This window comes from Dipodomys ordii, unplaced genomic scaffold (genome assembly GCF_000151885.1).
Source record: "Dipodomys ordii isolate 6190 unplaced genomic scaffold, Dord_2.0 Scaffold4, whole genome shotgun sequence".
In the NCBI taxonomy this organism is placed as follows: domain Eukaryota; kingdom Metazoa; phylum Chordata; class Mammalia; order Rodentia; family Heteromyidae; genus Dipodomys; species Dipodomys ordii.
The window spans coordinates 33635096-33662406 of NW_012267220.1; the positions used below are offsets into that span (position 1 = coordinate 33635096).

Consider the following 27311-nt stretch of genomic DNA (forward strand, 5'->3'; position numbering starts at 1 on the left):
TCATTTCCCTAACATCACCTTATCTGACCTTTTCTGTTTGAGAACTTTTTATGGCATGGCTTTAATTCAGAAAGTAGATCCTCTGATATTTTGAAAGAAGTCAGTATCAGAGTAACAACTCTTACATATAGGAGTTATTTTAGTGTGGCTATAGTTTTAAAAGTCTTTTTAGAATAAGTGACTAAATGGTTTTCAAAATAAGAATTGTGTTTTGGGCTGTAAAAGAAGGAAAGAAAATTGTACTTACATCCAAGCATCTGGCTTTTATTCTCACACTGGATTAAAAGAACATCTGATAGAGACTCGAGACTTGGTTTCTAGTATTGGGTGGAATGTAGGTATGTGTGACCTGATAAAGTCACTTAACCTGTTTTGAAAGGAGGCTTTAACAATATCTGTCTGCCCTAGAGAACTACAGCTGCTTTTTTGTTTTCCTAAGGCATTTCATTTTTACTGGGATGATTCTTCTGAGTTGTAATGAAAATGTATCAGTTTAGCTGCCTGTGGAGTAGCTTTTAGTGAAACATTTGTCTGTGCCCATCTCCATATATGTTCCTGCTTCTGTTATACTTCAATTTTTTATTTGATGCAACTTCAGAGACATAGGAAGTTGCAAAGAAGTGTGCAGGTCATTGCAAAGAAATGTACAGTAAGTTACTTTTCATCACATGGAGTTTCTGATCTATTAGTCACATTGTCTGCTGCATCTTCCAGACTGATTGTCCTAGTAGCTGAACAGATTACTGTGATCCAGAAAACTGAAGGACCCTGAAAGATTTATTTTGAGTGAGGATATAGCCCCATGCCTTAGTTAGGTTAGGATTAGTATTTCTTTTTTTATGTTTTTTATTGTAAAAATGCTGTACAGAGGGGTTAGGATTAGTAATTCTTAATAGTGATTTTGGTATTTATTAAGATTTGTTTTGACATGGTTCCCACTGACAAATATCTGGATGATATCTGATCATGGTATACCATAAATTTGCCTTTGTATCAGTTATGAGGTTGGTGCGTGCGTGCGTGTGCATGTGTGTGTGCATGTGTGTGTGCGTCTTAGAGTCCATTTCTAATTTTTAAATTTTTTTTTTTTGGTACTGGGGCTTGAATTTAGGGCCTTAAGTTTGCTAGTTTTGCTTGTTCATGTCTGGCATTTTATGCCTTGAGCCATATCTCCATTCTGGCTTACAGACTTTTCTGCCCAGACTGGCTTGGAACTTCAGTCCTTTAGATCTAAGCCTCCTGACTAGCTAAGATTACAGGTGTGAGCTATTGGTGTTTGACTTAATTTTTTAATGTAAGAATGTGAAACCACAGTATAATATACATGAGTTGTTGAAGGATAGAGTTGAAAGTTGTTAAGATGATTTTTACTGGATATAATTTATGTTTTCCTGTGTGTATGTGTGTGTGTGCGTGCGTGCATGTGTGTGTGTGCATGTGTGCACGCACATATCTCTCCTGGGACTTGAACTCTGGGCCTGGGTGCTGTCCCTGAGCTTTTTTAAAGCTCAACACTCTCCCACTTGAGTCACAGCTCTGCTTCTGGTTTTTTGTGGTTAAATGAAGATAAGAGTCCTACAGACTTTCCTACTTGGGCTGGCTTTGACTTGTGATCCTCAGATCTCCATTTTCTGAGTACCTAGGATTATAAAGGTGTGATTCACTGGTGCCCAGCCCATTTGTATCTTTAAAATTACAAGCTAGATATGATTGTATACATTTTAATATACATAGTTATCGTGGGAAAAGTTCTATGTAAATATTTTATCTTAAAATGTGTTTGAAAAATGCTAGGAGACATAAGCAAATTAATGAGTGAAAAACAAACAGTTAGAAGGAGAACAAGTGAAAAAGTATCCTAGTAGTCTAGACATGAGGTTATTAAGGGCTGGGTGTGTGATTCAGTAGCATAGGGCCTCTTGGGTATGTACAAAAAGGTGAATGGACATTTTGGAAGAGAAAATCAGTTACAAAGATGTATAACAGTTTTTTTTTTAAAGATTGTATTTTTTATTGATACATTTTCATCACTCTTAATTTCAAAAATAATTCAAGAATGGCAAATGATGCACTTATTATATTGAACAGTATAAAAGTACAGAAGTGGAAGTAGATGGCTTTCCTTATTCCTTCCGGTAATCCATCCTGGTAACTGTTCTTAACAATTTATTGCATTTATTTATGTTACCTATCTTTTTATTTGATATATTTTATAGTCATATTTTATGTTATAGAATTGTATTTCATAACTGTGATGTAGGGCAATATAAAGTAAAAAGTAATTTTTTCCCTCATCCAATTAAAAACAATTATTGGAGAAGTTGTGAAACATACAAAAGAAAGAAAAAAAGTAATGAAAGAAAAAAAGTAATGAACTTCTATGTACTCATTTCAGTTTTCCTTATTTTATATATATTATTAAACAAACGATTATTTTAATATTTTTAGACTGTATTATTTTTGTCTTTGAATATTCAGAATTAATCTTATAGACTGGATGGAAAACCTTACCACAATGGGTTTATTACACTTAAACAATTAACAATAATTATTCAGCAACATGGAATAGCTACTCAATGTCAAAATTTCCTTGATTATCCCAGGATTTTCTTTTTCATTTTTTCCTTAGTTGAGGTGTTTTAATGGCTCCAAATAGGTCCATATCCTTCATTTTCTTATAAGGTGAGTTAAGTAATAGTGATTTGTAAAAGAAACTGAGTGTCTCTTAGCCTTTCAGTTTGTATTTGTCTTTTTTTTTTAATTTAGCAAAATTTATTTAGGAAAACAGGACAGAGTAGTGAGAATTAAAAGAGGGAAAGAGGGGGCTAGAGGCATGGTTCATGTGGTGGAGCACCAGCCAGTGAGCTAAAGCAAGTGTTAGATACCCAATCGCAGTTTGGAACAAAAAAATAAAAAAAGGGAAAGAGGAGCAAACTATGATAGGCAGAGAGTGAGAGTTTAAGAGCCTCCTTGCCATTCCTCATACTGAGTGTGGCTAAGTGGTCCTTAGAAGGTGACTATCTATCTATTTTGTTGAAAGAATTGTTTTGAGTGGCTGCCACGTGTGGTGGTGCATTCCTATAGTAATACCAGCACCTGGGAGGTAGAAGCAGGATTGTGAGTTGGGATTGTATAGTCAGATCTTGTCTAAGCAAAACAAAACAACAAAAAGAATTGTTATGCCATTGGTGATGGTGTTGGAAGAAAGAGAGATTGTCAGACTTACAGAGTGAACATGTTCTGGACTCCAATTTGTTTATCTTCCTGGGGATTTATGTTGACAAAAACTGAGAATAACCAGGTTTTAGGGTGGTGACTTTGGAATCTATATCCTGCTTGATATGGAACAGGGTTGGAACTGGGAGTAAGACTGCTTTGAATGCATTTCATGTGAAGCATTTGCTGCATTGTTTTGTCTACTTATTGTTATACTTTATTATTAGTTAGCCCATCAGATGTGAAAAGCAGCTTTTGCCTCTACTCATTTAGTGTATACTAGTGCCATCTCAGTAGAGGTCATTAATGCTGCTTATGGTGGGAAATGAGTGCTAAACTCTAGCCCGTTTCCCTGACACCTCACCAAGCAGTCTCCTTTCCTCCATCTTCCTTCTTCCTCCCTTTCTCCCTCTTTCCCCTTCTTTACCTCTTCTCTTTGTCTTCTTCCTCCTCTTTTCCCTTCTTTCCTCAACTCCCTTTTTCTCTTCCTCATCTTCCATCTTCCCTTTCTCTTCCTCCTTTTTCTTTCTCTCTTCTTTTATTATGTTCTTATATCTTAAGATTTCTTTCTTTAAAAAAAGTAATTAATTAATTTGTGCCAGTATTGCCCCTTGAACTCAGGGCCTGGGCACTGTCCCTGAGCTTTTTTGCTTAAGACTGATGCTTTACTCATAGCTCCACTCCTGGCTTTTTGGTGCTTAATTGAATATAAACGTCCCAATGGACTTTCCTACCTGATTGACATTCAAACCAGGATCCTCAGATCTCTTGAGTAGCTAGGATAACAGGTGTGAGCCTGGCTTAAATTCATTTGTATTATCTGTAAATAGTTGTGCAAAGTGATTTCAACTCAATATGTCAATTTAGCACCACAATCTTGATCATTCCACCCCTCCCCAATGTGTCCCAACCCCACTCATCCCCTCAAGTTACCTGGTTTTATTTTCTTGTACATAGAGTATTATGACTATATTTACTCAGCTTTCCTCTCTACTAGTCTTTCCCTCCTCCAGCCTTACTGCTTTCCAGTCAAGGCATGTTTCAGCTTCTTGGTATTCATTTTGATAAACTGTTAATTGTTCAGAGAGTTCACACCATGGAATCCATCCCTGTGTATACTATACTTTAGTCACTTTGATCCTGTATATATTCATTGGCTTATATTTATATATTTGTATTTTAGTTCTCACTTCCACATATGTCTCTGTGAGCCTGACTTCACTCAGAATAATTTTTTCCAGGTCTGTCCATTTCCCTGCAAATGACATAGTATTATTTTCTCTATTAAATGAGTAAAATCTCTATCTATCATCTATCTATCTATCTATCTATCTATCTATCTATCTATCTATCTATCTATCTATCTATCTATCTATCTATCATATTTTCTTGATCATTTGTTTGTTTCAGGGCATCTGGACTATGGTGACTAGTGTGGCAGTGAACATGGGCGTTCAATTGCTTTATTGTGTCCTGACTTGTAATCTTTTGTGTAAATGTCCAAGAATAGTATCACCAGATCATAGGTTAGTTCTATGTTTAGTTTTCTGAGGAATCTCCAAACTGCCCTCCATAGTAGTTCACTAATTTACATTCATACCAATATTGTATTATTGATGTCTTCTTTCCTACATCCTCACCAGCATAGTTGTTTGTATTCTTCTTCTTCTTCTTCTTTTTTTTTTTTGACAGTCTTGGGGCTTGAACTTGGCCTTGGCACCGTCTCTGAGCTTCTTTTGCTCAAGGCAAGTGCTCTACCCCTTGAGCCAAAGTCCCACTTTGGGCTTTTTAAGTAGTTTATTGGAGATAAGAGTCTCACAGACTTTCCTGCCTGGGCTGGCTTTGAACTGCAATCCTCAGATCTGAGTAGTGAGGATTACAAGCGTGAACCACAGGTGCCTGGCTGTTTGTATTCTTGATGCTGGCCACTATAGGAAGAAGTAAGGGAAACACTAGAACTTATTGCAGGCAGGAACTTGCTGAGTAGAATTCCAGGCGCTCAGCAAATAGGTGAGAAAACTAACAAATGAGATTGCATTAAGCTAAAAAGATTCTGCACAAAGGGTGCAAAGGTAAAAAGACAGTTTACAGAATGGGTGATCTTTGCCAAGTATGTGTCTGACAAGGGCCTAGTAACTAGAATATACAAGGACCTCAAATAACTAAACTCCCAAAGAATTCAGTCACCCTACTAATAAATAGGGAGAGGAGGTAAGTAGATATTTCTCAGGACAAGAAGTAAAAGTGGCTAACAAATACATGAAGAAATGCTCAACATCCCCAGCTATAAAGAAATTGCAAATCAGAACAACATAGATTCTGTTTCACTCCAGTCTTTTTTTTTTTCTTTTTTAAATTTAAGAAAAGGGCTAGGACATGAAGTCAAAAATGTTTGAAAAATAATTGCTAGGTGCATAGTTTAGATAAATGTTGATTTTTTAAAAAAGAAAATATTTTTCCTCTGCATACTTACCTAGGATATTGTTATTTTAATGCAGAACTATTTGTGTTGTATATATATTTTAATATGGGAATGTCAAATGATTTCCTTTTTCAGTGAACATTCAGGTTCTGATTTCCATTATGTTTTGGTACCATGTAGTTTTTCAGGTTCACTTTGTTTATCATATCTATTACTCTCTTTGCTGTAGGCTTTCAACAGACCTCACATCTCTCTTCTTATGAAATTATAACTCCTTGGAGATTAACTAGAGAAAGAAGAGAAACCCCAAGGCTCAATTCAAAGCAGGTATGTTCTCTCCTGAGAATTATGTATGTATTAAATTTTTCCTTTGTTTCTTTTCTTAACCAAAGTGATATTTTTAACTGTGATTGGTTCATCAAATAATTAATTGGTAATTAGTGTATACATGTCCATATGGTACTCATGTCCATTGGATGTTATTCTGGTAAAAAGTGACATATTAAGCCTTAGTATCTTTCTTTTTAAAGACAAAATGATTAATTCAAAGCACAACAGTGAAATAAATAGAACAGATTTTGAATCTTTGGCTGACTGACAGTGGTCACATAAGCATAGGAATTTGAGGCCAGCCTGGGCTACATATTGATTGAAATACTCCCATCCAAAAAGAATGAGCTTCACTCAGTTTACAATACAAGATTTTATTTTCCATCTTCATGGATACTAGAGAACGGTAAAATGTTAATGCCTATATTACCTATCTGCGAATATTTAACATGAGCTTGATTTCCATATTAGAAGAAGCTTCCTGTGTTGTTAATAGGAATACATAATTAACCAATACGTGTTAGCCAATACATAAAATTACTTTTTTGGCTGTCTGTTCTCTTTATAATTTTTTTTTTGATAGTTCTAAAGGTCTGACTTACCATCTTGCTCTGCTAAGCAAATTCTCTATTACCTGAGCCATGGTCTCCAGTCCTGTTTCCTCCGATTGTTTTGTTTGTTTCAAAATAATACATTTAGTTCAATTTACAGAACTTACAGTTGTTTAGGAGAATCATTAATGTCATTGTAATTTTACAATAACAGATAAAAGATAACATTTAGTGTATTACCTTTGCATTGCTGTTATACCCACAGCACTAAAGCAACTTGCTGGTTGTTTAGAGCCTGGGCAAAGAGAAAGCAGCATTGGAGGTTAGAATCAGGTGCTTCTAACTTTAGTCCTTCCCCTGGGTACAGCCACTTACTGGGTTGATAAGTCAGCTACATTGACTGTCTTGTAATGAGGAATAAAGGGCTTTAATATTGGCTTAAGTAGGAACATTTGTAATTTTTCCTTGCTTTTGCACTAGATTATATTTTGCCTCAGAATAGAATTAAATCTTGCTTTGCTTCATCAATTTTCTCCTTTCCTCCATAAAATGGTAGACTTTTTAGCACTGGGACTGTGTTTTCTACTTTATTGTGTCCCTGATTGTATTTTTATCAATATGGTACACATAGATTCTTGTGATAATAACAAATCATTTAGCCTTTGATAAACATTTGGAGAAGTGATATATTGAGCTATATTTTGTTCACTTAACATATGAGTATAATTTATTCATTGAAAAATATTTTAGAAGATCTACCATATATAGAATAGGCATAATCTATATAAATAAATGTGTGTATATATAGTATATGTGTATATATATATTCATACATACATATATATATACATACATACATATATATATATATATATATATATACATATATATATATATATTTAGGCATTGAGGTTATGGTAGTGAACCGAACAAACAAAAATCCTTGCCTTTATGGAACTTTCAGTCTAGTAATGGGAGAGACAGCAGACAAATGATGCATATTACTTAAGATAGCACTAATTACCAAGGAGAAAATTAAAGGAGGAAGTGGTAGAAAGGGTGAGGATTGCACTGTTTAATAGATTGGCTAGATAATGCCTTACTGAGAAGGTGACCTTGGAATAAAGACCAGAGAGGGATGTTGTAGTTTACATCATGAATGTTTCTTCAAGGCCTCTGTGTTAAAGGCTTGGTTGTGATGCTAGTGAAAGGAAGTTAGGTCTTTGTGGGTTGCTCCCGAGGGCATATTGGAACCTACCATAATATTCTGCCTTACCGTAGACTTTACAACCAGACAACCTAGTGACTCCTGAAATCTTGAGCCAAAGAAACATTTCCTCCTTAAGTATTCTCTTAGGCATTTTTGTCATAGTGATGGGAAAGCTAGTTACAGAGGAAGAGAGTCAGGAATGCATGTAGGTATTTGGAGGCTGAATATAGTACCATAGAACAATTCTAATTCTCTCATAGTTCTCAGAGAAGGTGGCCTTGGTGTTTTCACAACCTGTGACCTGGACTGGGAAGGTGGCTCAGTGGTACAGTGCTTGCCTTGCATGCATGAGGCCCTGAGTTCCATTCCTCAGCACCACATAAGCAGAAAAAGCTGGAAGTGGTGCTGTGGCTCAAGTGGTATGGCGCTAGCCTTGAGCTGAAGAGCTGAGGGACAGTGCCCAGGCACAGAGTTCAGGCTCCACAATTGACAAAAAATAAATAAAAGATACAACCTGTGACCTACTGAAGTGTAAGGTGGGTTAGGGAAGATATGTTAAAAATCCAAGTTCCTGGAAGGAGCTTGGGATTTTGGATGAGTCATTAAAGCCTAAGGTAGATAACAGAGTTCTCATTCTCATTCAGGGTGTGGAGATAAAGTACCAAGATTTTTAGAATTGGTCACATGCACTTGGAGAGGCGGATCCAACATTTTTAACTTAAAGAGTCTAGAAATCTTAGGGACAATTAAGTAGATGTTTCTGAGAGTATTATTTGTTAAGTATCTCTTTGCCTTCCTTTTTATTAAAGGGTAAAGGCAAAGTTGAATCTCCTGGTTCTAGAGACAGTATGCACTTCCTACTAATGAAGTGGGACTTGCTGGGTGGTAGTCAGCTTTTCATCACTGAGAGAATTGATTTATAAAGAGAAAAGGATTATTTTAGATCAAGATTGAGATTCTAGTCCATTATCAATTGGCCCTGTGGTTTTGGGTGAGACAGCACATTTTGGTGGGAATGTAAAATTGCTCACCTCTTTGAGGAGCTAGGAGAAACAGGAAAGGGCAGAGTCCTATAATCCCCTTCAAGTGCTTATCCAGTGACCTAAGAATTATCCCCCAGATTCCGCCCCTTAAAAGTCCATAACACCTCTCAGTAGTGTTCCCCTTGGGGCCAAGCCTTCAAGCCTGGGCCTTTCAGTAATATCCAAGATCCAACTGCAGTACTGGGGAAGTTGTTTCAGAGATGTCCCAGAGAAGGGGCCCTGTAAACGTGAAGATGTGATTATTATTATTGTTGTTGTTTTTTTGTTATTATTATTTTATTTATTCTGCTGGTACCTGGCTTGAACTCTGGGCCTTGTGCTCTTACTTGACTTTTTCTGCTGGTGGTTTAACAGTTGAGCCATACCTCTAGCCAGCTTTGTGCTGGTTGTTTTGGAGATGGAAGCTTGTAGACTTTTCCTGCCTGGGCTGACTTTGAACCATGATCTTCTGATTTCAGCATCCTGAACAGCTAGGGTTATAGGTATGAGCTGTGGATGCCAGACAGGTTACCTTATTTTAAATTCATTGTCTCTAAAATGCATATATGTATATATATGCATATATATCTACGCACATATTTATATATTATTACAGTTATTTATTTTTATTGAGTAGTTGTACAAAGGGGTTTCAATTCTAGAAATTAGGATATGAATTACAGGATGGAATAGGAGAAATCATAGGTCTCCTTGGCACAGGCCGAAATTTTCTTAATAGAGACCCAGAAACACAACAAATCAAAGAAAGGTTGGACAAATGGGATTGCATGAAGTTGCAGAGCTTCTGCATGGCAAAGCACATAGCTAGCAAGATCAATAGAAAGTCCACGGATTGGGAGAAGATCTTCACTAGCCATACAATGGACAAGGGTCTTATATCTAAAATATACCTGGAACTCAAAAAATTAAATTCCCCAACAACAAATCTTCAAAGAAACAACTGCCCAAAAAATAAGTGGGCTAAAGACTTAAAGAGAAATTTCTCTCAAGATGGCCAAGAAGGATGGCCAATAGACACATCAAGAAATGTTCAACCTCCCTAGCCATAAAAGAAATGCAAATCAAAACAACATTGAGATACTACCTCACCCCAGTTAGAATGGCTATAATCAAGAACTCTAATAACAACAGATGCTGGAGGGGATGTGGACAGAAGGGAACCTTCCTGCATTGTTGGTGGGAATGTAAACTTGTTCAACCACTTTGGAAAGCAGTATGGAGGTTCCTCAAAAGACTCCACATAGAGCTCCCCTATGACCCAGCAATCTCACTTTTGGGCATTTACCCAAATGTTCACAAACAAACAAGACCACACTAAAGCTACCAGCACGACTATGTTTATTGCAGCATTATTTACTATAGCTATGATATGGAATCAACCCAGATGCTCCTCAGTAGATGAATGGATCAAGAAATGTGGTATATATATACAATGGAATTCTATGCCTCCATCAGAAAGAATGACATTGCCCCATTTGTTAGGAAATGGAAAGACTTGGAAAAAATTATATTAAGTGAAGTAAGCCAAGCCCAAAGAACAATAGGTCCCATGGTTTCTCTTATTTGCAATATCTAGTATATGTATGAGTCAAGCAGAAAAGGTCAGATAAGGTGATGTTAAGGAAATGAATCCTAAGATATGTATTCAAATGTTTTTTTTTCTTTCATGTGATTGTTTCTAACACATTTATAAGATTATTTCTTTTATGTCCCTCCCCCATGATACAACCCCTGCTTTCACTGTATTTGATGTTGGTATAATTTGTGGAGGGGAAGGGAAAAAACAAGTTGTTTAAATAGGGATACAGGTGGACCCATTGTAACAATGAAATGTACAAGTAGTTATGTCGAAAACGAACTTTACAACTTTGGTGGGGGATAGGGGGAGCCAGACTGGGTCAGGATGGGGGGTGGGGGGAGGATGGGAAGGGGAAACAAAGGAGGAGGCTACAATGCTTGATAAGAAATGTACTCACTATCTTGCCCATGTAATTGTAACCCCTCTGTACAGTATTTTCACAATTAAAAAAAAAGAAATTAGGGTATGAGTAAAATAGATGTCTTCAAAATTTTTTTTTTTAGTGCTGGTACTGGGGCTTGAACTTGGGGCCTGTACATTGTCCCTGAGCTTTTCTGCTCAAGGCTAATGCTCTAACACCTGAGTCATAGCTCCACTTCCGGCTTGCTGTGATGAACTGGAGATAAGAGTCTCCTAGACTTCCTGCCTGGGCTGGCTTTGAACTTTGGTCCTCAGATCTTAGTCTTTTGAAAGCTAGGAATTCAGACATGAACTAGCAGTGATGACTTCAATTTTAAGACACTTTATGGACCATTAATAAGGAAGCAAAAGTGCTATTGGTAGCTTGTCTTGTCTGTGTAAGATGTACCCTCATCCCAGAAATGCTTGCATGAGGGGACAGGTATAGTTTAGAATTGATGAAATAAGGTAAACCATATAGCGATATAAAGCCACAAAAACTATATGAATGTTTTCTCTACTTAGAATTTGGGGTAGTCTCTTGAAACTGAGATTAATTTAATTTAAATTAAATAAAAGGAAAACTACTTTATACTATAGATAGGCATAAAAGTCACTAAAGCTGCACCTAAATTATATATGAATTTAAGAAGGATTTAGGTGAACATGCAGGTAGTTTCCCATAATTTAAGAAAAGAGTTAGGAATGAACAGAATATGTTTTTATTTTTTTAAGAATACACCAGACATATACCTCTTCTGTATATCATCTTTATAATAACAATAAAACATAAAAAATTAGTAGAAAAAGTGCATGCCAGGCACTGCTGGCTCACATTTGTGATCAGGAGGAGGCTAAAACTGGGAGGACCTCAATTTGTGGCCACCCTGGCAGAAATGTTTGTGAGACCTCTTCTTAGTCAATAGCTGGGCAGAGTGACATACACCTGTCACCCTAGCCTGGGAAGCTGAGAGCAGGCCAAGCTGAGCAGAAAAGCTAGTAAGGTACCACCTCAGTGGAAGATTCTGGGCATGGTAGTCATGACTGATTCCAATCATGATGGGCAATCAAATAGACAGATAATGTTCTCAGGTATGTGCCTAGGTACAAACAAGACTATCTTTCAAAATTAACCACTACAATAGAGCTTCTGCCTAGCAAGCTCAGGGCCCCGAGTTCAAACCCCAGTACTGAAAAAAAAAAGATAAAACGTTATATAAATAATTTCAGTCAACACCAAGTTATTCAAGGTTATTCCTGCATCTAATAAATCACATGTTGTTGAAAAGTAATTCATAAGGTGGTGTTTTATTCTTCTTTTCCCTTCTCTGTGCATTTAGGTATCTTATGTCATTCAGGCTCAAGGAAAAGAGCACATTATTCACTTGGAAAGGAACACGTAAGATATTTCATTTACTTTGGCTTTTCAATACTGTTGTTTTTCAAGAGTATATTCATTTCATTTTCTAGGTAGAAATAGTGCATTGTGAACCTCACCATTCACATCACTGCTGCACAGTGCAGATCTGCTTCCAGAAGGTCCTTGGATCTGTGCTCTGCAAGGGCAGACAGTGACTTCCAAGAGGAATCAGAGTGGAGGGAAAGCAAGCATAACATATCTTGGTTATTCTGCTCAGATTCACTAATAGAAGCAGCAGCAGCAGCAGTGTGTGTGTGTGTGAATGGAGGAGGAGGGAGACTGTAGTGCTGGACAGGGTCAACGTAGTGAAAGGGCACAAGGTAATGGATATGGTACTTGGGGCAGAGAGTAAAGGAGTTATTGGAGAGTTGGAAAATTGCCATGCACAGCTTGTGGGTCCTTTCCTAGTTTCATGTACCGCTTTGCTTTCAGGCTACCAGCTTTTTTGTGTGTGTTAGTACTGGGGCTTGAACTCATAATATTATATAGTGCTCTTGCTTGGTATTTTGCTCAAGGCCAGATCTCTACCAGTTGAACACCATCTCTACTTCTGGCATTTTGGTGGTTAATTGGAGATAAAAGTCTCACCAACTTTCATGCCTGGGCTGTCTTTGAGCCTCTATTCTCAGATACAGCCTCTCTTCTCAGACCCAGCCTTCTGGATAGCTAGGATTACATAGGTTAGCTACCAGTGCCTGGTCTTCGATAAGTGTGAGTGGCATCATATTTTCAGTGGTGCCTAAGCACAGTTTTACTGATGTCGTTTATGCCCTGCTGTTCATGAGGTTAAGTTGGGCTGTGTAATCCATGAAACTGGATGAAAACCATCAGTATGCCCATCTTTAAACAGTATGGACAGGTTGGTCCTGGGTGTTTCTTTGGGACTTCTGGACTCTTAGTGGCACATTATAAACCAGTGAGCACATTATGTCCTTGATTTGTTCACAGGTCTGAAAGTAAACATGGAATAGTCCAATCCTTTTTTTTTTTTTTTTTCCAGTCCTGAGGCTTGTCCCCGAGTATCTTTGTGTTTAAGGTTAGCACTCTACCACTTGAGCCACAGCACCACTTCCAGCTTTTTCAGAGATAAGATTTTTTGGAGATAAGAGTTTCATGGACTTTCCTGCCTGGGTTGGCTTTGAACCATGATTCTCAGATCTCAGCCTCCTGAGTAGGAGGAGTTCCTGGCTGAGTTGCCTAGTCTTGTTGGGAAAGAAGCCCATCACTACATGTGTGCTATACACTGCTGAGTCCCCTTAACAAGGAATCTAGAATCATTGTGTCCTCTAAAAGCTGGCCATAACATCTTCTTTATACTTAGGAGGCAGATGTTTCTTGTTTTTATTGCACTTTTAGAAAAGGGCATATATATAGGTCTGTATTTTTCTTCTCTATCAATGTTATGTACTGTCAATAACCTAATTTATTTTTCTGTAAGTTGTATCAGAAAATAAATCTAAGCAACCAGCATTTTATGCCTTTACAACAAATCACTTACTCACGAGTAAGTAATATAGACTACTTTAGAGCTTTTAGTTTTATGGTAGCAGATGCTTTTAATAAAAATTTAGTTCCCCCCCCCCCCCCAGAGCTGAGGACCAAACTCAGGGCCTTGCACTTGACAGGCAAATGCTCATCCGTTGAAATCTCCAACCCATAGAAATTGATTTTTAAGCAAGTTGCTGGTGTTTTACACATAAATCCCAGCTACTCAGGAGGCTGTGATCTGAGGTTCGAGGCTCAAAGCAAGCCCAGGCTGGAAAGTGTGTGAGAATCTTATCTAGCAAAAAGCCATAAGTGGAGTTGTGTCTCAAGTCTTGCTTGATTGGAAAAAGCCAAGTGAGAGTACAAGGCCCTGAGGCACACAAAAAAGTTTTTATTCTTTGAATAAAAGTTTACTTATTTCTGCTCCTCTCTTTTGGGGAGTAGTGTCTTATGAATTATGTCATTGCTGCTGATATTTAAAATAAATTTAAGTGACATGTTTTATTCCCCTTCCAGAGACCTTTTGCCTAAAGATTTTGTAGTTTATACCTACAATGAGGAAGGCACTCTCATCTCTGACCATCCCAATGTTCAGGTAATATATTTTCCCCTTGATCTCTCAGCAAAACTTAAAACTTCTAATTTTAAGGTGAATTCTAGTCAGGCATTGAAGACTATTACATTACATAAACCCAGAGATGCCTTTGATGTTGAGTATATCGGAGCGGACCTCGGGGAGGTGGGTGCATTTACACAGACTAAACTACAATACCAGAAAGCTCTTCAGCTGCTTAGTTGTAAAAATTTGTTTTTAAAAGGCCAGGAAAATAATCTTTCTAATGATACTCTGTGCTGGTTTGATCTGTCTGAAAAGAGGAATTTTTAATTTTTTGGTTGAAAGTTAATATCCCTGAAAGTACTTCATACTTCTTTATCAAACCGTTACTTTGTCACTGCAACAAGGCACACACTTGTTTGCTGTTATGTAAACTAATGTTCTAATGTTTTGTTGTAGTAATTCTTTCCTAAAGAGGTGTGGTCCTGTCCTCTCTCCGTCAGGTGACAGAATGCTCTCAGGGACAGAACTGGTCCAGAATACTCGAAATAATTGGCAGATGCTGAACTTGGCTTTGTGTAAACAACTGGGAATCTTTTAAGCGTTTCTAGTTTCATTCAGGAAGAGTGTTTCATACAGTTCTTTTTGACAGTTAGGTATTATGCATTTATTTTCTTTTGCAATAGAAATAGAAAAAAATGACATTAAATGTGTGATTTTTTTCCCCCTCTCTAACTTTGTAAGTGCTTTTGCTAGGTTGAATTATTTATATTAGCTATTCGTGTTTGTAGGTTTTTTCAAATAAATAGAAGTTAAAAATCTTTATTTTGGATTATTAGGTTTTTTAAAATGTGGAAAAGTTGACCTTGCCTTCCTGTTTTCTAGTCCTGTATCTGATTCCTTTATCTTAGTGCTCTGTTTATCTCTTGTTTAGTGGGAAATTAGTAGAGGAGATTAAACTTACATTGTAACATAAACCAGAAAAAAGCAATCCATCCATCTTTTCATGTACCCAAAGATTCCCATGGCTGACATCCAAGGACAACATAATTTATGTCCCTGAAGCAAAGTTCTTGAACACCATTTTTTTTTTCCCTTGCAGAGATTTCTTGGCATGCCTTTTGATATATACCCTATTTGAGCTTGAGTCCTGGCTGGTGAAGTTATATTTAAAAAGGAGTATTACTATTTTGTGGGGTTATTGAAAAGTTTAAATAAGCTAATACTTGTTGGATGCCTGGATGAGGTTGCCTGGCAGGTTTTAATTAAAATTTAATTATTTGTTGCTATTGAAAGACTAGGTAAAATTGTTCAAAGAGATTTCAGTTATGTAGAAAGTTATATAACTTAATCTTGAAGTTTTATAGAATTGTTATGGTTTCTGAATACTTGAAAAATAGCAACTAAGACTCAGGAAGTGCTTCACTTATTTCTTGGTTATTTAATATTGTCTAGATAGGTCAAGAGGGATTGCAGACCTCAACTACAGAGTAAAGCTTTGATCCTGGTATTTCTTGGCATGATTAAGATTAGATATTACAATGATAGGAACTTTTGTCCATGTAAAGGAATTAATTTATATAGAACATTTAAATGGTTTCCCTTAGGTCTAGTTTCTTGAGGTTGAAGTATTTATACACTTGTTTTTTATACTTTCATCATAAGTGGCTTTCGCAAGACCACTTTTTATAAGACACAGTTTTACAAAAAATCAGTGATTAAAAGTCTAGATTTACTTTGGGATATCTGGCAAATGTGTTAGAGATTCTCTTAGCTATATACTTCAGTAAATTGGTGCTTTCCGTTTCCTTTTAGGCTATATTGGTTGTCTACACTCCCTAGAGACCTGTGGCTGCTAGGCTGATGTGTAAAAGTTTTACATTCCTTGTCTTACACTACTAGCCAAAGCTTTTCACTTACAATGTGTGTGGTTCAAACTGTGTGTGCTAGCTGTTCTTTATTGTAATCATGCAATTTAATTAGATGTTTTATAAACATACAAAATAGGATTTGTTGTGTTTTTGAGAACTGTGAAAAGGTTTGTTAGGCTACATTGACAAAGATTAAGTAGGAGAAAGGGATACAAATTTACTAATGTGCAAAAGGGAAAAGTAACAGCATGGAGGAAAGTACAGACATTGATTACAGTAGCCCAACACTTTTAAAACTGAAGGTATCCCTCCCCACCCTTTTTTTTTTTTTGCCAGTTGTGGGGCTTGAAGTCTGGGCCTGGGCACTGTCCCTCAGCTCTTCAGCTCAAGGCTAGCGCTCTACCACTTGAGCCACAGCGCCACTTCCGGCGTTTTCTGCTTATGTGGTACTGAGGAATTGAACCCAGGGCCTCATTTATGGAAGGCAAGCACTCTACCACTGAGCTACCTTCCCAGCCCTGAAGGTATCCTTTTTAAGGAAGAAAGGGAGATGTCAGGGAACAGTGAATTATTTCTGAGGGAGGAAATATGGGATGATCAGAGCCAAAGTTTCTTTGACCCACAGAACAGTGTCGTTTGTGAATGTTTATCTCTGAGTGGAAAATAAGATGCAGTGGTGTGTGACACAGGTCTTCCCAGTGTGTTGACTTCCTGAAATGAGTTCAGTCTTTAGTGGTTAATGAAATTTCAGAAATTTCAGAAAAACCAAATGCAATTGTGTTTTTCTTGGCAGATTTGGTCAGGCAGAAACTGTGCAAGAGAACTAAATTGAAAGCTGGAAATAATTAATAAAATCAAGTCATTAAAAAATACCATCAAATTGGCAGTTTACAGGATCACCCATTGGGATGTCAGTCAGCTTAGTTGTTCTCAGTGTGATTTATCAATATGCTTGTGCCATTCCTGAGGCCTGTTGCTAGTTGATCGGGTCAACACTCTTCTTTGGTTAAAGAGTTGGCAGTTGGGTTTCTTTTCTATGAAGTTGTTGGTTTTTTTTTTTAAACTTATTTTATCTTTTAAATTAATGTTATGGTTAGATACCTTGAGGCTATACAACTGTTCTGTTACCCTCAAACTTTTACCCCCCTTCTGGTTGTATTTAACATTTGCCTGAAACAGTTGTTATTGTGCTGATTGTCAAATGATGGTTTTCTGATTTCATCACTGTTTCAATATTCATTGGTACCTTGTTCTCAAAGGAAGACTTTCCCCTTATTTATTTGTATCAATATGGACTCATGGATTCTTTCTTGTTTCTGAGTGAGACTGAAAAGTCTTTTCATAAATATAGGAGCATTTACAGATCTTCACTTTCTAATTTTCTATCAGGATTTTAATTTTTCCTCCCAATATTTCTCAGTTCTTTATGTTTAGGAATAATAACTTTACCATGTAAGTTACAAATATTTTCTTCTAATCTCTCAATTGTCTTGACCTTTCTTTGTTTTTTTTCTATGTAGAATCTTAAAAATACTTTTATATAGTAAAATGATCAGTCTTTTAGTCTCTTTTTCCTCTGTTGTTGTACATATGCATGTGTGGGTGTTCATTTGTCTGTATATGTATGTGTGTGTATTTGCTACAGGGTTTTACAATATAGCTCAGACTCAAGACCTTCCTGTTCTAGCCTCCTGAGTGCTGAGATTATAGGTGTATAATCCCCATAATGTCTAGAGTTTTGAGTGATAGGCAAAAAAGTCTTTACCCACATTAAAGAGGAATTTCTCAATATCGATTCAATTTTACTGTTTCCCTGCATCTAAGTAGCATTTATTAAAAGGTCCTATATGAACCAGGTGCTGGTGGCTCACGCCTGTAATCCTAGCTACTCAGGAGGCTGAGATCTGAGGATTACGGTTCAAAACCAAAACCAGCGGGAGCAGAAAAGTCCATGAAACTCTTATCTCCAACAAACCACTTAGAAAACAGGAAGTGGTGCTATGGCTCAAGTGGTAGAGCACTTGCCTTGAGCTGAAGAGCTGAGGGACAGTGAAGTTCTATATGCAGTTTGGTCTGCTCCAAGGCTTCTCTTCTGCCCCATTGTTTAATCTCTTATTGTACAAATACCATTCTGTTTGGATAATCAAGGCGTGGTATATGCCTCAGTGTCTGTTGGGGCTAATGTTCCCACTTCTTGACTTTTCTATTTTTAAATAATTATTTAGCTAATTAAATTCTAGTACTGGGGCTTGAACACAGGGCCTGGAGCTATCCTTTAGCTTTTTTGCTCAAGGCTGGCACTTGAGCCACACCTCTACTTCTGGCTTTTTGCTGCTTAATTAGAGCTTTGAGTCTCACAGACTTCTGCTCAGAATGGCTTTGAACCTCAACCCTCAGATCTCAGTCTCTCCTCAGTAGCTAGGCTTACAGGTGTGAGCACCTGGCACACCAAGCTCACTTTTCTATTTTAGTGCTTTGCAGTTGTTTTAAAGATGAAGAGATTCTCATTAGTTACTAAAGAGTTTGGTGCTACTAAGTGCTTTCTATGCTTGTACCTCTACTGGTTAATTTCCTGCTCAAAATTAAGGGTGAAGACTCTTAAGCTTTTGAAAATGGCAGGATTTGTAATTAGTAGTAGTTTAATTAATACAACCATAGGAAGGAAAGAAAATCATCTGATCAGAGTTCTTTCTCTTCTCATGCTGAATCTTCTCCCTTCTGCGCCTTATTAGCCTCTCCAAGGTCCTTTTCTAGATCATCTGTCTACTGACTGCAGTGGCCTCTGGGATTGACAGTGATTTAAAATGTCAATCCTGACATAATGCTGTCCTGTTCTGTCTCTGAAAGGTCAGTAGGGCAGAGCTGTTTGTATGTAGAATCTTCTGTAATCCTGAGCATTTATGGACTTGCTGGGTGATGGTGGATTGTGTGCAGATAGTCTGAGGAATGTCAGGTGCTATCATGGGGTAACAGTATTCTCAGCGAAAGTTTTTTGTGCATCTATTTCTTGTTAGCTTTGCAATTATCATGGTTTTCAACAATGCCCCAGTATTTGAAGATAATGCAGTGTTTTTCATTCAGAACCATTGTCATTATCGAGGCTACGTGGAGGGAGTTTACAACTCATCCGTTGCTCTGAGTGACTGTTCTGGACTCAGGTAAGGACTTTTCTGTGTCTTGTTTGTTTTCTTTCTTTACATTTTATGACTCTTCCTCTATCTCAGTCTCCAAATCTAGCTACTTTGTATATTTAACAAAATTTTAGTTTGATGTTATAAGCGATGCTTCAGAAATTCTTGATATGTTTATTTGGGAAAATCTGATAGTAAATTTCAGTAGGTAAAGGGGAAATTCCATCTTTTGAGATCATTAAATACTTTTGCTATTTAAAATAAAATAACCGTTTACATTTGATAGCACTTTGTTTATGAAATTTTTATCTTTATTGTTTCACTTAAGTCTCATAATGACTGAGAAAGCATATTACCATATTTGTGAGAAAAAAATGGTTCAGAAAAATTGTATCAATAGCAAATTATGTTGTAATAGTCTTAAAGTTGTCTATATTGAAGATCTGACAATCTAGCACTGTGCGTTAGCTGATTGCATACCTGATTGAACTTATAAGTATTACTCTAATTCTCAGACCAACTATGTAAGTTGGCTGTAATACATACATACATATATACATACATACACACATGTATAACTATGTAAGATACATAAATAACTTTGTAAGATGATTGAATATCTGTATTATGCAGTGTGCTAAGTATTTTATGCATATTAAATGAGCTATTTGTCATAACAGTGTTCCGTAGACTGTATACTAAGGCAAGGGTTAAAAGACTTTTTGGGAGCCATGTGCTTGCTGATAGCTCACACCTTTCTACTCAGGAGATTGAGATCTCAGGATCACAGTTCAAAGCCAGAGTAGACAAAAAAGTCTCCGAGAATATTATCTCTACTTAACTAGCAAAAAAGCAGGAAATAGAGGTGTCACTCAGGTGGTAAAGTACCAGCCTTGCATGAAAAAGCCAAGCAAGAGTGGAAGGCCTTGAATTCAAGCTCCAGTACTAGCACCAATTTACCCCGCCCCCAAAAAAGAAAAAAAAAAAAGACTTTCTGAGAATTTCTCAGCCAGTGGAAAAACTGAGCTAGTCCTTTAATTCCAGCAATACTTCAGAGTTAAGTAACTTGCAGACAGTGCTGCTTGTCAGCTTTAAATTCACATATACCTGGCTCTAATGTCTCCTTTTTTCTTCTTCATCCGCTGTGCCTTCTTGTATGTGTGCAATATGAGGACTTGAATTCAAGTTTTCTGATTCTTTTTCTGTGCCTTTCTTCCCCTTAAAAATGGTATATCCACCTTCAGAGGATTGCTCCATTTAGGGAACTCAAGTTATGGCATTGAACCCCTGCACAACAGCTTATACTTTGAGCACTTGATTTACCGAATGGATGATGTCCAACAAGAGCCTCTGAAGTGTGGAGTTCCTAACAAGGATACACAGGAGACCACAAACCATGGAGAGGAAGAGCAGCCCAGCATGACTCAACTGCTTCGAGTAAGGGAACAATAACATTTTTCCTGGCTCTGACTAATGTTTGTAACATTCATTCATTTTGTTATCATTAAACCAGTAGTTAATTTTGTTTTTTCTTTTTGGACTATGTATCAGACAATGTGATAGGAACCAAACCTGAGGACTGTTTTAATTCTGTAAATTTTGGAAACTGGGGTTTAAATTTTTAAATATTAAACAGAAATTACATTTAGCATTGTTACATCATAATGCATTAGGTTTTACTTAGATAGCTATTGCTTAAAGGAAAGTGCCAGTTCATGGAGCTCCAGATAAGATGGCGGGGGGGGGGGGGGGGGGGGGGATTGGGAGTGGGGGAAGAGGCACTGATTGGTCTAGCTTTAGGATATTAATTGCCCAAAGGCCACATATGACTCTTGTTGAGGACTTCCTGAGTATTCTTGTTGTGGATCTTTTAGGTTGAAATTGTTCCAGGACTAGATTAGTTTCTTTTTTAAAACAAAATTAAAATTTTATTATCTTTAAGCAGTTGTACATAGGGGTTACCATTCAACAAATCAGTTTATGAGTAAAATACATCTTAATGTCATCCCTTTCATTATTCTCTCCCATCCCTTCTACCCAGCCCTCCCCTCAGTTTTTCTAGGTTCATTGGATATGCATTGGTTTATGACTTCATTTTCTCCCCTCTTCCTCTCTTCATTGACCTTCTCCTTTCCACTTTTGAAGTGCCAGTTTTCTGGTATTAATTTGTTGAACTGTGAGTTAGTTTTTCTAAGGAATTGAACCATTTGAACTCTCCCCTGCAAATACCATATGTCGGTTAAAGCACTTGTGTACAGTTGCATACAACCCTGTATGTGTTTACATAATACATTTATAAATTAGGTCTAGCTTCGAGATACTAGAGAGAACACACACCTTTGTGTCTCTTGGCCTAACTTCACCAACACATTTTTTCCCCAAAAAATGTAATGTCATTCTTCCTAATGAATGAGTAAAATTCCATTATATATATATGTACACACACACACACACATACATATATTTTTTCCCTTTTGTCCATTGAAAGACAGCTAGGATGTTTCTATATCTTGGCTATGTTGATAGTGCAGCAATCAACATGGTAGTGCAAGTGGCTTTACTGTATCCTAGTTTGTAATCTTTTGGATAAATGCCCACTGGTGCTATTGCTGGATCATGGGGTAGTTTTATGTGTAGTTTTTTTTAAACCTTCAAATTGCTTTCCAGAGAGGTTGAACAAGTTTATATTCCTACCAACAATGTATTAGGGTTCCTTTTTTTTCCTACATCTGCACCAGCATCTGTTGTTTGAGTTGCTGATGATGGCCATTCTAATTGGGATGAGGTGGAATCTTACTGTGCTGGTAGTGGGGCTTGCTTGGACTCATGCCTTCACAAACTTAACAGCAATTCTGCTCCAGGCTGGTACTCTACCACTTGAGCCACAGCTTTGCTTCCAACTTTTTTTATCTGGAGATAACTGTCTCATATTTTTGTGCTGGAATTGGCTTCAAAGCTTGATCCCACATCTCAGCCTCCTGAGTTTCTAGGATTATAGGCAAGAGCCACTAGGCCCTGCTGACTTTGACTTTATTTATGTGAAGTAAAATAATTTAATATTACTTTTAGGAGACATGAAAGTACATAGCTAAAGACTAAGGTTTGATCATTACATATGTAATTTGTGTATTTACTTACAATGTGCACACTGTTTTGACAGAGAAGAAGAGCTGTCCTGCCACAGACCAGATATGTGGAGCTGTTCATTGTCGTAGACAAGGAAAGGGTAGGAAATGTGACTGTTCTCCTTTTTCATGAAAAGTTTCCTATAAAGGAAACCTGAAATGTGATAAATGTCTATTGCTTTTTGAGTGAAAATTTAAAACTAAAAAGGCTCCTTCCTTCTTCTTTCTTTTAATTTTCTGAGACCAGGATTTTTCAGGCTGGCTTTAAACTCACAGTTTTCCTATCTCTATCTCCCAGCTGCAGGGATTACAGACCTGGCATGGTTTAAACTTTAGTGGCAACATACCACCAGAAGTTGAATGTTGCAAAGATTATTCCCCGCCTCCCTCTTATTCTTGGTGCTTTAACTCAGAGTCTGGGTGTTGTCCCTGAGCATTTTTTGCTCAAGGTTTGTGCTCTACCACTTGAGCCATGGCTCCATTTCTGGCTTTTTGGTGGTTAATTGGAGATAAGAGCCTCATGGACTTATCTGCCTGGCCTGGGCTGGCTTTGAACTATGATCTTCAGATCTCAGTCTCCTGAGTAGCTAGGGTTACAGGTGTGAGCCACTGGTGCCAGCAAAGAGACTACTTTTAACTTTATTTTTTAGTGATACTTTGTTTCTCTTTCCTTTCCTTTCCTTCCCTTTTTCCTTTCCCCTTTCTCTTTTCCTTTCCTTTCCCCTTCCTTCCTTTTTCCTCTCTCTCCCTTCCTCCCTCCGTCCGTCCCTGTCTCCTACCCACCTCTCTCTCTTTCCTTTTTTTTTTTCCCTTTCATTATTATGCTTGGGATTGAGCTGAGAACCTCATGTTTCCTTTACTGCTTGAGCCAGCCATGACTGGGCTTTTTGCTTTTTGTTTATTTTTCAGATAGGGGTTCATACTTTTGCTTGGTCAGCTTTGAACTATAGTTTTTCTGCCTATACCTCTCAAGTGGGTGGGATTACTCTGTCGTGTGTTCCTTCTTTTTGAGATAGGTTTGATAACTTTTTTACTTTGGGGGGGGTGCCTGTTTTGGGCCTTAAATCTAGAGCCTTGATACTGTCCCTGAGCTTTTTTGCTCTGTCACCCAAGCCACAGCTCCAATTCCAGTAGTTAATTGGAGGTAAGAGTTTCGTGGACTCTCCTGCTTGGGATGGCTTTGAAATGGGATCCTCAGACTTCAGCCTCTTGAGGATTACAGGCGTTAGCAACTGGCACCTGGCTCAGGTCTTGGTAACTTTTTTTTTTTTTTTTTTTTTGGGTCCAGTCGTGGGGCCTGAACTCTGGGCCTGGGCACTGTCCCTCAGCTCTTCAGCTCAAGGCTAGCGCTCTACCACTTGAGCCACAGCGCCACTTCCGGCTTTTTTCTTTTTGTTTATGTGGTGCTGAGGAATCGAACCCAGGGCTTTGAGCATGCAAGGCAAGCACTCTACCACTGAGCCACCTTCCCAGCCCAGGTCTTGGTAACTTTTGCCTGGACCATCATCCTTTCAATTTCTGGGATTATAGCTGTTTGCCACCATGCTCAGTTCCCCCTATTCTCTGATTCGTTTATGCTGGATTTATTGAGAAGCTTTGTAGGTGAATGTCTTGAGAACTTTTCACATTACTTACTGGGCTGTGACTATAAACCAAGACAATCAAGGTTTGTCCTGTTGCCTAATGCAATTGCTTGGGTTAATAGAATTTCAGCTAATGTGTACTTTACTTTTAAGATGTAAGAAAACATTTGGGGCCTGGCATACTTTACAAACAGTGGTATTAACCTCAAGACATAGGATAAAACAATGATAGATCTTTCTTTTTACTTAAGAAATTGAAAAAGTGCTTTACTTAACTAAGAGAAGTAATGTGTCTTTAGTCAGATACAGGATTATTATAAAATGTTTTGGTTGATTTTTACTTTGAAATTTGTTGTTTGTAGAAACTTAAGATTGATATCTCTTTTCATGTAAAAGCTGCAGATGATTTTTTTTTTAATCTCTTATTGTGTAGGCAGGGAAATGACAAGGCCCATTCATTAAGAGAGAAAGGTGCTCAAGTTCGTTCATTATAGGTTTGTCATCTTCAAGTAGTAGAAGGAAAATCACAGGGGACATATAGGAAGTTTGAACTCTGCCCCAAATAGTGGCTGAAAAGTTTCTGTAGAATGTTTTGAACGAGTGACAAAAAGCAAGATTAAACTGTTTTTCTCTATTGTTCTCTCAAATAGATTTGTTATAGGATGCAGGAAATGGTTCATAATTAGAAAGGTTTCCATTTCCATTAAGCTCTGTCCAGTCTGTCTATTCCTTTTTTTCCCCCTTCGCTTAGGAGAATAATAGTATGGTGCTTACCTGATAAGATTAAGGCCTTTTGGGGCTGGGAAGGTGCTCAGTGGTAGAGCGCTTTCCTTACATGCATGAGGCCCTGGGTTCGATTCCTCAGCATCACATAAGCAAAAAGAAAAAGCCGGAAGTGACACTGTGGCTCAAGTGGTAGAGTGCTAGCCTTGTGCTGAAGAGCTGAGGGACAGTCCTCAGGCCCAGAGTTCAGGCCCCATGACTGAACAAAAAAAAAAAAAAAAAAGATTAAGGCCTTTATCATGGTACAGAGTTACAGATTCTATGTAAGATTTTCTTTTGATTAATAAGTTGGTTCTTTAAAATGAAGTTAAAGTAGGTATTTGGATTTAACCAGGTCTCAGAGAAAAGAACTTGTCAAATCAATTATTTGGCGTGATCGATTGATCTATATATTTATGTATCTATCTATATCATATAAATAAAAATAAATAAGTATTTGTGCTGGGCCTGAGGCATGAACTCAGGGCCTGGGTGCCATCCTGTGCTTTTGTACTCTACCACTTGAGGCCATAGCTCTACTTCTGGCTTTTTTAAAAATTGGAGATAATGGTCTTAAGAACTTTCTTGCCCAGGCTAGTTTTGAGCCTCAACTCTTAGATCTCAGCCTCCTGAGTAGCTAGGATTATAGGTATGAGCCACAAGTGCCCAGCTATATAATCAAATTTTTACATATCTATGTTTTCCAGTCACATAAAAATTTTTATTTAGTGAGCCGGGCACCGGCGACTCACACCTGTAATCCTAACTACTCAGGAGGCTGAGATCTGAGGATCATGGTTCAAAGCCAGCCCGGACAGGAAAGGCTGTGAGACTCTATCTCCAATAAACCACTAGAAAACTGGAAGTGGCACTGTGGCTCATGTGGTACAGCGCTTGCCTTGAGCTGAAGAGCACAGGGACAGCGCCCAAGCCCAGAGTTCAAGCCCTGCAACCAACAACAACAACAAAAATAGTGATATGTGATTAATTGCTCATTATTATTTTAGCCCAAGGATTAGAAATGGTTTATTGGTAATGTCAGTCTAAAAGTGAAAGGATTGGGAAATATATTGGATTGTCTTTTGTTCCATAATCTAAGCATTATCTTATAAAATGCTTGAAAACATTTTTGCATAAAAAGAAATAAAAAAAGAACATTAGGAAGGAAACACATTTAAATTATACTCATTTGAAGAAAACGAAGATTCCATAGTATTTTCATTCTTATTGTGCCTGTTATTTCTTTATTCCTACTTATCATTAACAAGTGTCTTTTTACATTTGTTATTAAAATAATGTCAAAGGTCTAAACACCTCAATTTTCACTTCAGAGTTGCTGTTTAGATTTTGATCTTCATTGTCAAAGATTAGATGTTTATTTTCATCCTTTGTTTTTCCAGTATGACATGATGGGAAGAAATCAGACTGCTGTGAGGGAGGAGATGGTTCGCTTAGCAAACTACCTGGATAGCGTAAGCTATGTTTCTTGTTCTCTAGTGTCCTTTCAATCTCAGAGCAGAATTTGAAAATTGACTTTCGTGGAGCCCAAATGACTACTGAGAGAAATCTGTCTAGCTTGTTTGGTAACTTTTTAAAAAAATGTTTGAAAGAAAAGTATAGGTGTAGACTTGGAAAAGAACAGGAGATTTTATATTAGCATCTGAGTTATCTCAGAGTATATAGGCTAAGGTACTTCATTGTGCAAAGGTTTTAGAGTTTTGTTTGAGAAAATCTTGCTAGGATTAAGGCTACCTCTTACTCTGAAACTATAATAAGACAGTATTAATTTGGTGTGTGTGTGTGTGTTTGTGTGTGTGTGTGTGTGTTTGTGAGAGAGAGAAAGAGAGAGAGAACTATCTATACAAAATGGATATAAGTTCTACCATCTTTTATTGGAAAACTTTGAGATACCTGTGGTAGGAGCATAGCGAAGTGTTTAGAACTGTTTGTGGTTGACTGTGTAATACATAACACCTTCAATAGGATAATGAAGTAGCACTTTATAATCAAACTCATCCCTATTTCTTCAGTGAAATGTGTGAATTTTTCCATTAAATATCTGTGTTGGTCAGCTTCCTGACACTATAAATAACTAGCTAATGAAATTATAAAGAGAGAAAGTTTATTTTGGTTCACAGTTTGGGAGGTTTGAATTCTCGACTTAATTGGCTCTATTGTTTTGGGAATGGAAAGAGTACATGGTGGAACAAACCAACTAACCTAATGGCCAAGAAGTAAAAGAAAGGAAGACGAAGGAATAAGGTCCCTCAGTACCCTTCAGGGCATGCTGTGTAATGACCTGAAGACCTTCTACTAGGTGTCAGCTCTGAAAGATTCTACTACACCCGAATAGTGACACCTTGGGACCAAACCTTTACCAATATGGGTTGTTGGGAGCACATTCTAGATACACACTATGTCACTGGGATACTGACTATTTACTCTTACTTGAAAGTGGGATGAAATTTACTCCAACCCTTTAATTTCTAGAGATTGTCATATCTTAGAGTGAGAGATAAAAAAGGAATCACTTCCTGGGCGAGGATACTTTTTTTTTTTTTGGGTCCGGTTGTGGGGCCTGAACTCTGGGCCTGGGCGCTGTCCCTCAGCTCTTCAGCTCAAGGCTAG

General features: G+C 37.5%; 1 protein-coding gene across 1 annotated transcript in view; it reads left to right on the forward strand.

Moving 5' to 3' along the window:
* Positions 1 to 27311, forward strand: part of Adam9 (ADAM metallopeptidase domain 9) — a 102513-nt gene that overhangs the window by 7706 nt on the left and 67496 nt on the right. Inside the window, exons 2-8 of the mRNA XM_013024321.1 lie at positions 5868 to 5965; positions 12091 to 12149; positions 14172 to 14250; positions 19164 to 19240; positions 20458 to 20650; positions 22374 to 22439; positions 26084 to 26155. Coding sequence (XP_012879775.1) covers positions 5868 to 5965; positions 12091 to 12149; positions 14172 to 14250; positions 19164 to 19240; positions 20458 to 20650; positions 22374 to 22439; positions 26084 to 26155 — 644 coding nt within the window. The remainder of the gene's footprint in view (positions 1 to 5867; positions 5966 to 12090; positions 12150 to 14171; positions 14251 to 19163; positions 19241 to 20457; positions 20651 to 22373; positions 22440 to 26083; positions 26156 to 27311) is intronic.